This window comes from Carcharhinus amblyrhynchos, chromosome 26 (assembly GCF_965287045.1).
Source record: "Carcharhinus amblyrhynchos chromosome 26, sCarAmb.v2.hapA, whole genome shotgun sequence".
In the NCBI taxonomy this organism is placed as follows: Eukaryota; Metazoa; Chordata; class Chondrichthyes; order Carcharhiniformes; family Carcharhinidae; genus Carcharhinus; species Carcharhinus amblyrhynchos.
This window is the reverse complement of record NC_137349.1, coordinates 42,559,214-42,572,094: the sequence shown is the minus strand read 5'-3', so window position 1 is coordinate 42,572,094 and position 12,881 is coordinate 42,559,214. Positions and strand designations below refer to the sequence as shown.

The 12,881-nt window shown below is 39.6% G+C and overlaps 1 protein-coding gene across 4 annotated transcripts in view; it reads left to right on the top strand.

The window, feature by feature from the left end:
- The window catches only part of LOC145358814 (polypyrimidine tract-binding protein 1-like), a 35,508-nt gene extending 27,216 nt beyond the window's left edge, over nucleotides 1-8,292 (top strand). For all 4 annotated transcript variants that reach the window (XM_080213124.1, XM_080213122.1, XM_080213123.1 and 1 more), the window contains 5 exons: nucleotides 2,398-2,431; nucleotides 2,849-2,941; nucleotides 4,158-4,374; nucleotides 4,603-4,680; nucleotides 4,794-8,292. In XM_080213124.1, coding sequence (XP_080069250.1) covers nucleotides 2,398-2,431; nucleotides 2,849-2,941; nucleotides 4,158-4,374; nucleotides 4,603-4,680; nucleotides 4,794-4,926 — 555 coding nt within the window. In that variant the 3' untranslated portion in view covers nucleotides 4,927-8,292. The remainder of the gene's footprint in view (nucleotides 1-2,397; nucleotides 2,432-2,848; nucleotides 2,942-4,157; nucleotides 4,375-4,602; nucleotides 4,681-4,793) is intronic.
- Nucleotides 8,293-12,881: the final 4,589 nt, after the last annotated feature.

The following is a 12,881-nucleotide window of genomic DNA, read 5'->3' as shown; positions in this document are numbered from 1 at the left end:
TAAACCTCTAGCCTTGCTAGAGATACACTGAAGTAATATTCAGTAGACATGTCTAATTCTCTTTTGGTTTAACACGTAGAACTGCAAAAGACCACATACTGCAGGTTTCCAATGGTTTTTATGGTTTTCAGGTACAGATGCATCTATGGTTGGCCAGTCTGGAATGTGATGTCATCTCCTCACTGGATTTGACATTGCAGTAGTATCCTAGTGTACTCGAGGCAGGTAGCTCTTCAGCTAGGCACTTTGATGGAGTGACTTTGCATGTCACCGTTTCTAACCATGTGAATTTTTGAAAAAATTGTAAGCGTGTGACAATAAAAGTTTTTTATGGTTTAGTTTCTTACTTTTGCTTTACTACTCTTCATGCATTGCATGTATTAATGTAACTCTTGAGTTCTGGCCTTATTTCCCATGCTTGGGTTGCTTTCAGTAAATTTCCTAACCTGTACACAAATCCACCATTTAAGTGGATACAGTGCATGTTTTGGAACCTGGAAGCTATGCTAAGACTATTCTGTAGTTCTTTTGCATCATATATACCAGACTAGGAAAACTCTGAACTGAGTGCAATTTTTGTCTTGCACTCCTTTCCCTTTGCTAAACTGTTGTGATGAAAACTAGAACTAACTAGTGTCTTTCATTACCAACCCAAATTACCCCTTGCAGTAGTGATGTAGTTAACTCAGTACAGCCATCCATTGCAGTCGCAACTATTGTCCCAGAAGTCGACAGTTTGGTGCATCAGTTTTCATTCAAGTTGGCCCTGAAGTCATAGTATGTAAATATCTTTCACTGTACTTGATCAGGCACCTGGTTTCCATTCTGTACTGGCTTCCTCAGTTTCCTTTTCAAGGTTTTTCTGCTAAATCTAATTTATCTCCAGTTATTATTTCTGCTTATTTAATTTTAACTTTGATTTGCTGTACGCTGTCTTTTTGGAAGGTAGGGACAAAGTGAACTGTATCTGGGTGCAGAAACATGCTTTCTCTTTGTAACTAGCTTCTCTTGAACCTTGTGTTCAATCCATTTGGTCTGAGAATTTCAAGGAACAGTCTTTATCCTGGCAGTTTTCATAACATAAACTCACTCCTAAAAGTGACTTAAGTACTTGGTTTGGGCATGTTAATTAAATTTAGCTCCAAGATAAATTTGATTAGCACTGAAAGGCACAGATGAGTCTAAATATAGCACCAGTGTGTGAAATAGTAGCAACTTGGATCAGTACAAGATTTTTTTTTGTGTGGGGGGGGCGGGGGGGAAAGAGCGGTGGGGAATGGTATGTTTTCGAGGTTAGTTACTTAGGTATCTTGTAACCATCTTGTGCCCCTTGAGGCAGTAGTTTTGAGCAGTGCATTTTCACATTGAGGTAAATTCATGTGCATTTTCCACAACTCTGTTGCTCCTTGGTATGCCCTGTGTCCTGCTGTACATACTAACTTAGATACACTATTATGCATGTCTGTGCAATAGTCTGTTTCATGTTTTGTATTTTGAGACTTGCATCACTTGCCAACTCCAAGGTTGTTGGGACTTTAAAGAACTTTCAACAATAATCTGCAAAATGACCTTGTTGAATGCTCAGAGCATTAACTTGTAAATAGATGTTTGCTAGGATGGGGGGGCGCGTGGGGTGGGGAAGAGAGGAGTGGCTGTTTTGGGATAAAGTAGTAATAGCTGGAATTCAATTCAACTCCAGAATGAGAAGCCTAGCTGAATCAACGGATTATCTTGATTGTGTTTGGAAGCATCTAAATATTTGAAATTGATGTTGTGCAGAAATAAAAGAATCTCGACTGTTTGAATCCAGTGTTAAGGTGCTAACTCTTAACTGTTTTGGTTTAAATAAAGTAGTTGCTGGATTTGAATGTGGTTTGAGGTGCTGAACCTTGTGCACACTTCAGATTTTGAGATGGTTTTAATCTGCAGCCTTTGAGAAGTAAAAGGATACAGTCTCTTTTTAATCTCTGTACATTTTACTCCCTTTTCCTTTAGCATGTGTTCCCCCTAGGTGAAGTCATACAGCTTTTAATTTTGTGAAATAATGGAAGAGAATGCATTGATCAACCAGATGGAACTCTACATATTTCTCATGTATACTGACCTGTTTTATGCTACTTTTTTCTTTCCTACCCTTCCCCATCCCTTTCTCCCTTCCCAAACTTGATGCGGATTCCTTTGTGAACTGACTGCACGGTCCCCATGCTTCCTGTGCTTCAACAATGCTCTTCGGACCAACCTGCCCCTCAATTAACCATCTTGAACCATGATCCATGAACCAATTCACCATTCTGTGGGAACCACCCTTCGTTGTGGATGATTCGTTCCATCTTCGTTCTCCCTCGATTCCTTTCCTCTTCCTGTCTTCCGCTGCCTTGCTCTGCTGTCCTTCTAAAGAGAGTTACGCCCCAATGCCTCTTTATTCTTTTCGGTATGTTATCGTTAGCACTTATTATCTGTTTTTATTATTTCTTGTTGAAAGCTTTATATTTGAAGTTTGCAGTTTGCTATTTCAATGCATAATTTCAGTTCAACTATAATTTGGCATTAGTTTGATGCTTTGATTTGCATACATAGCTCAGTAATGCATGTTTGGGTGCTTTGCATGCCTTTGTAAATCTTTAAACTTGTATAGATGACCTCAGTAATTTCTTTGGCTTTTAATTTAGTCTGACACTGAATTTCATTCTCCTGAGTGCTATGATTTTCATAGCATCCTAATTCTGAATTTTGCTAACTAGGAGAAAATGGATACATGATTTTTGAAACTTTGGTTGTGATTGGGTTGCATATTGGCTAATGGTGTTGAATAGATAGCACCTGTTAACTTTCTGTATCTTCTGTTAAGGAGTGTATGGTGATGTGCAGCGTGTGAAGATACTTTTCAACAAGAAAGAAAATGCCTTGGTACAAATGTTTGACTGTACCCAAGCTCAACTAGGTAGGTCTTCATGAGAAAGCTCTGGCACTTGGTCCTTGAGAAAAGGTGTTTTGTATTTAAATTGGTAATGTTAACTGCATTGTCTTGCATATTTGGTTTTAAAATTAGCTGGTTCAGGAGAGGTTGTGTAAGCAGCTCTTTGTGTTGTCAACCATTATCCAGTACTCTGCTTCCCTGCTCCTTTCCTAATTGTTTAAAATGATGAGCAACTTTCAGCAAAAGCAATTCTGTCAGTTCCACTCCTGCCCTGTAGCCTTGCAATTGTTTAGTTTTCAAATGCTTATCTAATTCCCCATTACCACCTCATTCAAATAATATATTGCAAATCCTAACCATGCAATGTAATTTTAAAAGCAAAACCTTTTTCCTTGTCATTTTCTTTGGTTCTTTTGCCAGTAAAATCGGTGTCCTGTGGTTAAATGGTTTTTTTGGTCCAGACCCCTCATCTTGAGAATTTGTTTAAACCTTATCTCGATGTTCTCTAAGGAGAACAAGCCCAGTTTCTCTCTTTCAATATAATGTCTTTTATTGCTGGTACAATTGAATCTATTCTGCGCTATCTTCAATGTTTCACATCCTTCCTAAACTGATGTGACCAGAAGTGGGCACAGTATTTAAATTGAAGTCAAGCCAATGCTTTATACATGTTCCTTTATACCTACCTGATTTTGCATAATCTGTCCTTCATAAAGCCCAGGTTCTTGTCTGCCTTTGGTTCCCCCAACCCTCCAATTCTCACCTAATTCTAGACTTGTGCACATCCCTGATTGTAATCAGTCCACCATTGGTGGCTGTGACTTCAGATGCCTAGGCATTAAGTTCTGGAATTCCTTTCCTATGTGCCTCTACGTTTCCCATCCTGCTTTAAAACTTGAAAGCCTACTTTTTTTGGCTGAGTTTTTGGGCCATCTGAATTGGCCTAATATCTCATTGTGTGGCCTGTTTTATCAGCTTTTGTTTTATAAAGCTCCTGTGCTGTGCTTTGTTATAGGAAGTGTTTAAATGGTTGGTTGTAATTTTTTCCTCCTCCCTGCCCCCCAAAAACAAATTGGATTGGAATATAACAGCCAAATTAGATTTTATTTCAGATATTCAACTGGTGGCATATTTAATCTTTTTTGCCAGTTGCCTTGAATTTGTTGTATCTTCTGTAATATACATGTATTGCCAGTTGTACTCACGTTAGTTCAAAAATCGACTCCTGCATTTTCCCTAGCTATGAGCCATCTGAATGGTCAGAGACTTCATGGAAAAGCCATGCGTGTGACCATGTCCAAGCACCAGACAGTGCAGCTTCCCCGTGAGGGCCAGGAGGACCAAGGCCTGACCAAGGACTATAGTAGCTCACCGCTTCATCGCTTTAAGAAACCAGGGTCGAAAAACTTCCAGAACATCTTTCCTCCTTCTGCCACCCTCCATCTCTCCAATATTCCGTAAGTGGTGAACATTTTGCAATTTTACTGAATAATCATATGTAGCTTAGTTTTATTGAATTAGAGGGATATGGACCCTGGAGTGGTAGGGGATTTTGCTTCAGTTGGACTGCATGGTCAGTGCAGGCTTGGAGGGCCAGAGGGCCTATTCCTCTGGCCAGATGCCATGTTGAATGGAATGAACTGATCTAGGTCACCTGGCTATAACCATAATCTCTTTTATTCCAGACCTTCTATTACTGAAGAAGATCTGAAGTTGCTGTTCTCAAGCACAACTGGCATGGTCAAAGCATTCAAGTTCTTTCAGTAAGTTTCATTTTCTGATCCAATTGCTATTTCTGAAGCCATTGACCTAACTTCTTTTGGATGGACAGGGGGGTCTGCTCAATTTTTAGTAAAATCTCTCCTTGTAATTCTAGGAAGGATCGCAAGATGGCTCTCATCCAGATGAGCTCAGTGGAAGAAGCAATCCAGGCCCTCATCGACCTTCATAATCATGACCTCGGAGAAAACCACCACCTCAGGGTTTCCTTCTCCAAGTCAACCATTTAAGGCTCTGACATGGATTCCAACTGTTTTATGGAGTCTTGTCTAGCCTACGGGCACAATGATTATCTTAGAGACACCACTAGACCTCAAAGCAGCTACATAGCTGAAATTACCCAAAAGTGACCACAGTTCTTTCTTAAACAAACTTTTTGAAGTTTACTGCAATGACATCCTGTTTTATGGTAGCAATGCTGTCAGTTTCAATCTGTTTATCAGATTGGCTTGTGCGAGTGTTGTTCTTAATTCAGCATTTGAAATTCTTCTAAAAGTTTACAGGTTGCAAATACTTCTCTTGGATCACCAAACCTGTGCATCTATAATCAGGTTGTGTATTAATAAACCTTTTAAGTCTTTTTTTTCATCTTTGGGTATCCATACCACTATAATACAGAAGTGTGGATAATTTAAGCATATGCTCTACTTTCATTTAAATGATTATCCTGTGCCTTATGTCTTTATAATGAAACAGGGGCCATTTTATAAATTGTAAGTCTGTTTCTGGTTACGTGCTTTACGGTTTGCTTCAAGCAATGTTTTGCTGCTTGTTTGCTCATTAATGTTGTTCCTTACCCAAATTGTAGGAGGGTGTTGGAGGAGGCAGGGAAGAGACAGAATTGGCATGTTGTAGCAGTGACTATTTCATCCAAGATGCTGATTTGCAGTTTAGCCATCTAATCTTGGATATTGTACCACCACTCTTGGGCAGCAAGCTTTCTAGGCATCAAAATTTGTTCCCAACCCCCACCGCTTTTTGCCTTTTTTCTCACTCTTCCCATCATTTGGGATTAAATAACTATTTACCATCAACTGCCTGGTGGCTTTGCCATTAATCTGTTTTTTTTCAACCAGTGCAGAACAATGCTGTTGAATATTCATTTAACTGATTGAAGCAGTGTAGATATGAAGGTTGCCGCAGCTTCAGAGCTCGTATATTGTGATGCACCACTCTTTAATTTCAGCTGGCTAGTTGTCACCTTAGTAGGGTTATACTTTTTTAAAAAACAAACTTTCCATCAGTGTGCTAGTTGTATTGGATACCTCTGAATCAAGATGGTGCACAGCCAATTAATTGTATGGATATAAATGCATTGCTTTTTGTAGGAGTGGGCAGTTATTTTGTCCATTCCCCACACATCTCCAGGCCTAGTCTGCAGATGTCATTTGTAATGAAACATGAATTTATTCAGACTCTTGTCCAGAAGAATTCTGGTCCTAATAAGCGACTTGGAATATCCTCAGGAGTAGGCTACTATTATTTTTTCCTGCCTTTACAAAGGAAAGTACAGTTGTCCAGTAACCAGGAACAGTCCCAATTTGAAATGGCCTAGGCTTGTTGCCTCTATATTCAATATCTTGTATGTATTTTATAGTTGGGTGTTTTATTATCTTAGTCCATAGAATGTGCATTTTTTTACCTGTATTTTGTTTAGTATGATTTTTGATTTTAGTTTTTTGAGCTGAAATTTCTGCTCTGTACACCTAAGTGAGATTGACATGATGTCAATGTCCTGCTGTATGCCCTGTCACCTTTTATTGATTTTATTAATGTATCTGCTGAAATTCTGGCATGGTGTGCAGTTATGTTTTTATGCTGTCTTGGTAATTTGCTTTCGTTTTATTTTTGCTTTTTGATTTGTATATTCCTTCTAGGGTCAAATGAGAACAGATTTGTCCTATTGGTCTGTCTTTTTGCCACCTAGTATCTCATTCCATTTTTACCCTGCCTTGTTCCCTTATGCATGAGTACAGCATTGACAAAGAGGTTCCTACAGTATTAAGTGCTCAGTATAGTATTTGATGAAGCTTCTGTCCATTTTACAAGATTATGATTTGACTTCTTGTGATTCTTTGGATATTGGGGCCCATGTACAAGTACTCTATTGATGCACTTAATGCCGTAAAGTCATTAGTTATGAGTACAATCAAACTCTTAACCTGTTACCAGAGTTTCCTTTGAGTATGATTCAGCAGATTAATTAGCAGGAGCACAAGAGGAGGAAAATGGTGCCTTTTCTGGAAGATGGTAGTGTGCACAGTGATGTGTGATGGTGTTCCATTTGCTGACTGAAACAGATACCTGGGTAGTCGAATGGTCTAATGAACAACCAGTTCTGAAGCTACCTGCACAGTTTTTACTATTTTGAGTTATTTTTATTTACAGATTTGGCTTTGTCTAATCTGTGTAATTACAGGCCTGTAGGGATGAATTTGTCGATATTGCCGTAGCAGCCCTTGTAACTAGTCACCTTATCACAGTTTCCTTACTTTTGGACAGATAAGACACTTCCATTTTGTGTAGCCTAGCAAATTAACATTGTGAGAATGGGCTTTGTAGTTTTTAAGCCCTTCTAGACTGTACCAAGTCCTGACATCTTTTTAAAACCATCTAATACATTTGACATCCACTCTGAAAGCAGTTGGCACTTGGATTAAATCAAATATTATTTGCTGATAATTCATGGTTTCCCTACTGTCCAAATGTAACACGTTCCCTTAAATAGTGAAAAGAAAATACTTCAGATCCACTTCCCAAACATTCCATAGTTTGGGCTAAATGCTGGAGTCATAAATGAATATTTGTACACTTCTGACTGATCTTGTGTATGAGTGCTCATTAATGACCATGTTAGTGATCTTGTGCCTAAACTAATTAATGAGCAATAGTTTACTTTAAGAGCAGAATGTTCAGACTGACGCAAGTCAACTGCTTAATGGATTTTTTAGGTTTTTTTTTCAGGGTTTCATGGACCAAAGTTGTTGTGCCTTCTGAAGTCTTAGTTCTTCACATTTTGCTATTCCTCTTCAAGCCCTCAAATGTGGTGATTGTAATGCATTATGCACCTAGAGTGATTGGTAGTTGTATATTTAGGGGATTCACTGCTGGATTCAATCTGTGTTCCTTTAAAACTGTTGGAGGTGCTGCCTACATAAAGTATGCAGTTTTCAAACATGAATACAACTCCACCTCTATTTTTGTCCTTGATTTCTTTAAAGAAATATTCCCTCTTTTCAGCTGTAAAGAATGTTTGAAAAAAAGGTGTAAATATTCATAACTTTTTTACCTAGAGAGGCTAAGGGGAACAAAACCGGTTTTTATATGGAAGCATTGTCTTGTATATTTTGATTAAAAAAAAACAGCTGTCAGGTTTCATATGTAAAAGGGTTTTTCAGAAAACAATTCCTCTTTTATTGAGAAGAATGTTTGTTTGTAATGCAAAGAGATGATTAAAATAATTTTCTAATGAATTTGTAGCTGTATGAATACATTTCAGTGTACCACCATTTCAGATTATGCAATTTTCTTTTACAACCATTAACAGCTCTGGCCAATGTAGTACTTGCACCTTCAATAAACTGCTTCATTCTTTATTTTCTGACCTTTTTTGTGTCTGCTGTTTCTTTATCTAAATGTTTCAGCTTGTCTACTATTTATAACTATCATCACAGCTACTAAGGACTTTATTTTAACTGCCCCATGTTGGAAGAAATTGCATTGCTGTTTCTGTTTAAACAGTTTTCTGTTTTAACTTTTCTTGCATTTAAATTCCAGTCCAGTTGACCTAAAGAAACAATCATCTTTTATGATGAAATACCTTGATCTTTCTCTCCTCTCCTCCCACCCATTGGTATCAAAAGTACACTATCTCGCTCAATATATGCTCAGCTTGCTGGCTATTTTGAAGCCAATTCAGTGTGAATGTTTCTGGTTGCTTGTAAAGTAGCATCAGCCAGTGACTCTGCCTAACTACAAAACAAATACAAGTTTGACAGATCAGCTGTTACTGGAGTGTGTCAAACTAGTCTTTGATCTCTCTTTATTTAATAGTAAACTTTGCATTTCTTCCCATCTGAAGACCTAGTTTGGGATTCAGCTGCACATTAGGGTCAGAGATCTTTCTGCGCCCAACATTTGCCTCACTTTCCATTTGTTTCACATCTCAAACAAGGGTGGGGTTGGTTAGTACAGTAACTTCCCTACTACTGAGGAACAGGCAACCAATGTAGCACAAAGTTGATACAGAAATTACCAAATAAATGTGGTCACATTGTTATTTCAGCTATAAGCAGTAATCCATTTCATGGATCATTTCTGCCTGCAATGCTACCCATGTTGGTCCTTCAGTTTTATTGTAGACACAGGAACGACAAAGCTGGTAACTCAATGATCCACTGAACATGGCAAAAGCTTTTGAATACTTTGACCCAGCTGTGTAGCTAAACGTGAAGCTTGAGCAGTGTAGATAGTCCTGAAGTTTGTGCTGAATTGTAATAGCAGCAGCACTGTGCCACACAGAGCAAGAAGACTTTGAGGATAGGATGGCAGAAATAATAATAGTAGGAGGGATTACTATTTTAAAGGATGAAAAGTTGCAGCGTGCTACGGTGCAGAGGGACCTGGGGGTCCTTGTGCATGAGTCGCAAAAACCCAGTCTGCAGGTGCAGCAGGTGATCAAGGCGGCGAATGGGATAGAATATAAAAGCAGGGAGGTCTTGCTGCAACTGTACAGGGCACTGGTGAGGCCGCAGCTGGAGTACTGTGCAGTTTTGGTCGCCGCACTTGTGGAGGGATATCTTGGTCTTGGAGGGAGTGCAGAGGAGGTTCACTAGGCTGATACCGAGATGAGGGGGTTAGCCTATGAAGAGAGACTGAATAGACTGGATCTGTACTCGTTGGAGTTTAGAAGGATGAGGGGGGATCTTATAGAGACGTATAAGATAATGAAAGGGATGGATAGGATGGAGGTAGAGAGATTCTTCCTGCTTAGAAAGGATAGCAGGACTAGAGGGCACAGCCTCAAGATAAGGGGGGTGCAGTTTAGATCAGAGTTGAGGAGGAACTTCTTCACTCAAAGGGTGGTGAATCTCTGGAATTCTCTGCCTGTTGAAGTGGTGGAGGCTGCCTTGCTAGATATATTTAAGTCACGGGTTGATAGGTTTTTGACAGACAAGGGAATTAAGGGTTATGGGGAGAAAGCGGGAAAGTGGAACTGATCCACTTCAGATCAGCAATGATCTTATTGAATGATGGGGCAGGCTCGAAGGGCTAGATGGCCTACTCCTGCTCCTATTTCTTATGTTCTTATGAATGGAGTTCGCCCACAGTCTGCATTTGCACCTAAAGCCTTGAGTGTTAAAGTAACATTTTGATTTATTGTCATGTATTGGGATACAGTGAAAAGTATTGCTGCTTGCACAATATACAGACAAAGCATAAGGGAGGGTGCAAAAAGTGTTAATCATAGCAAGGGAAAGATCAACTTAACGCAGAGTAAGTCCATTCAAAAGTCTGGCAGCAGAGAAGAAGCTGTTCCTGAGTTGGTTGGTACGTGACCTCAGACTTCTGTATCTATTTCCTGATGAAAAGGTGGAAGAGAATGTTCGGGGGTGCGTGGGGTCCTTAATTATGCTGGCTGCTTTTCTGTGGGTAAAGAGTCTTCTGTATCAAGGAAAAAACCCAAGGTAATTTCTACAAAATATCAGAAACAAGTTACCTATTGTATACCTTGCACCTTAATTTGTTCAGTAGAATAGTTGGAGCGATTGCAATTGTGAATTCTTCACTTTCTCAAACTTAATAAAATTGGGAGCTCTGAGAATTTCCAATTGATACAGATTTAGCCCACTATAACAAATTGTTCATCCATTTAGTAAACACTAAAGTAAAATAACCAATTTAATGAGTGACCGTTAAATGAAGAAATTACCAACAAGATTCAAGTTTTTGTCTAATTAGCAGACAAATCGTGGTCAGTATGAATGATAAAATCACACATGGGGAATAGATGAAATAACTCAGGTTGTATCACTCCCTGCACAGATTTGGCACCATGTGTAAGCTATTTTCAAAACTTGGCATCTGGAACCTACTCACTCCTCTCAGTGGATTTACTGCTTGTCACTTGCAACAGTAACTTGATTCCATCTGAGTATCCTGAAGGTAGTCAACAGGAACACCTGCAGAATTTCCTAAACTAGGTTCATAACTGGTCTTGATGGCACAGAGACTCCTTCATCCTATTTCTTAAATTTAAGTCATTAAACAGTCTGGTCAGCTCTGGCAGAGTTGAAGCATAAAACTGATATCCTCACCAAAGCCAATTTTCAGCTTTTTCCGTTTTAACTTTGATTTCTGCAAAGTACATAGAATCTATGGTGCAGAAGGAGGCCGTTTAGTTTTGAGCCTGCACTGCCAATTCCACTCAGTCCCTAAGCCTGTAACCCCATTATTACCCTGCTGATCACCTGACACTTTTCATGGCCAATCCATCATTTAATTAAGGCTTAAGCAGGTTTGCAGAAGTTAGATTCAGAGTGAGGTAGAGAAACAGGTGCAGCAACAATAATTGTCAACAAAACAATGGAAATTGTCATTGACTTCAGAAAGTGTAAAGGAGAACATTGCCTCTGGCTATATCAATGGGGATGAAGTAGAAAGTGTCAAGAGCTTCAACTTTTTAGGTGTCCAGATCACCAGCAACCTGTCCTTGTACCCACTGCCCCCCATGCTGACACTATAGTTACGAAAGCTCACCAATGCCTCTACTTTCTCAGAAGACTAAGGAAATTTGGTATGTCAGCTATGACTATCACCAACTTTTTCAGATGCTGCGTAGAAAGCATTCTTTCTGGTTGTATCACAGCTTGGTGTGGGCTCATGAAGGAAGATGCATAACTTCTCAGAAATACTCAGGAATCAAGGATCTCATGAGAAGGAGGAATTGAAGGAAATTAATATTACTAAAAAAATTAATACTGGAGAAACTCTTTAGGGCAGATGAAATGTATCCCAGGGCATTCAGTGAGGTAAGGGAGGAAATAGTATAAGGAATTCATCTCTGGCCACCAAAGTGCTGGAGGACGGCCAATGTGGTACCATTATTCAAGGGACGATGGGATAAACCAGGAAACTACAGGCCAGTTGGTCTAATCTCAGTGATGGGGAAATTATTGGTAGCCATTCTGAGAGACAGAATTAATCTGCATTTAGAGAGATGGGGATTAATCAAGGACAGTCAGCATGGTTTTGTTAAGGGGAGATCATGTCTGATCAACTTGACCAGGTGTATAGGTGAGTGCAATGTGTTTAATGTTGTCTACTTGGACTTCGGCAAAGCTTTTGCAACTGATCCGAAGGTAACAGCCCATGGCATTAAAGGAAATTTGGCAAATTGGATCCAGAATTGGCTGAGTGGCAGGAAACGGAAGGTGATGGTCAAGGAATGTTTTTCTGACTGGAAGCCTGTGTCTAATAGGGTTCCCCCGGGATCAATGATTGGGATCTTTTTGTTTGTAGTTTACATAAATGATTCAGGCTTGAATGTAGGGGAGGTTGATCAGTAAGTTTGCAGATAGTCTGCAGGGAGACTTAGATAGGTTGCAGAGCTGGGCCGAGAGGTGGCGGATGGAATTTAATGCAGAGAAGTGTGAGGTAATTCACTTTGGTAGGAGCAACAGATGTGTCAAGTTTATCTCTGGATAGGTTTATGGACGAAAAGGGATTGGTATAGGCTAGTGGGTCATTGTTTTTGTAACTGGTCGGCGCAACATCGTGGGCCGAAGGGCCTGTTCTGCGCTGTAATGTTCTATGTTCTATGTTCTATGTTCTATTATAATACAGAAATTGGTAGGATGGTAAATTGTGAGGAGCTTTAGATTATATGAGGATATAGATGGACTGGTTAGATGGGTTGATCAGTGGCAAATGGAATTCAATCTGGATAGGTGTGAAGTGATGGGTTTGGGTGGGAATATATGATGAACAGCAGGACCCTGGGAAGCACCAAGGAGCAAAGGGACCTTGGTATGCATGTACACTGGTTCCTTAAAGTGGGACCGGAGAATAAAGTGGATAGCAAGGCATATTGTAAACTTGTTTGTGGAATCCTGGCTAAGTTCCTGGACCCCCATTAGAGTTGAATTTGGTTGTGTTTGCGAGATTTCAGCCAAGACTAATGTGA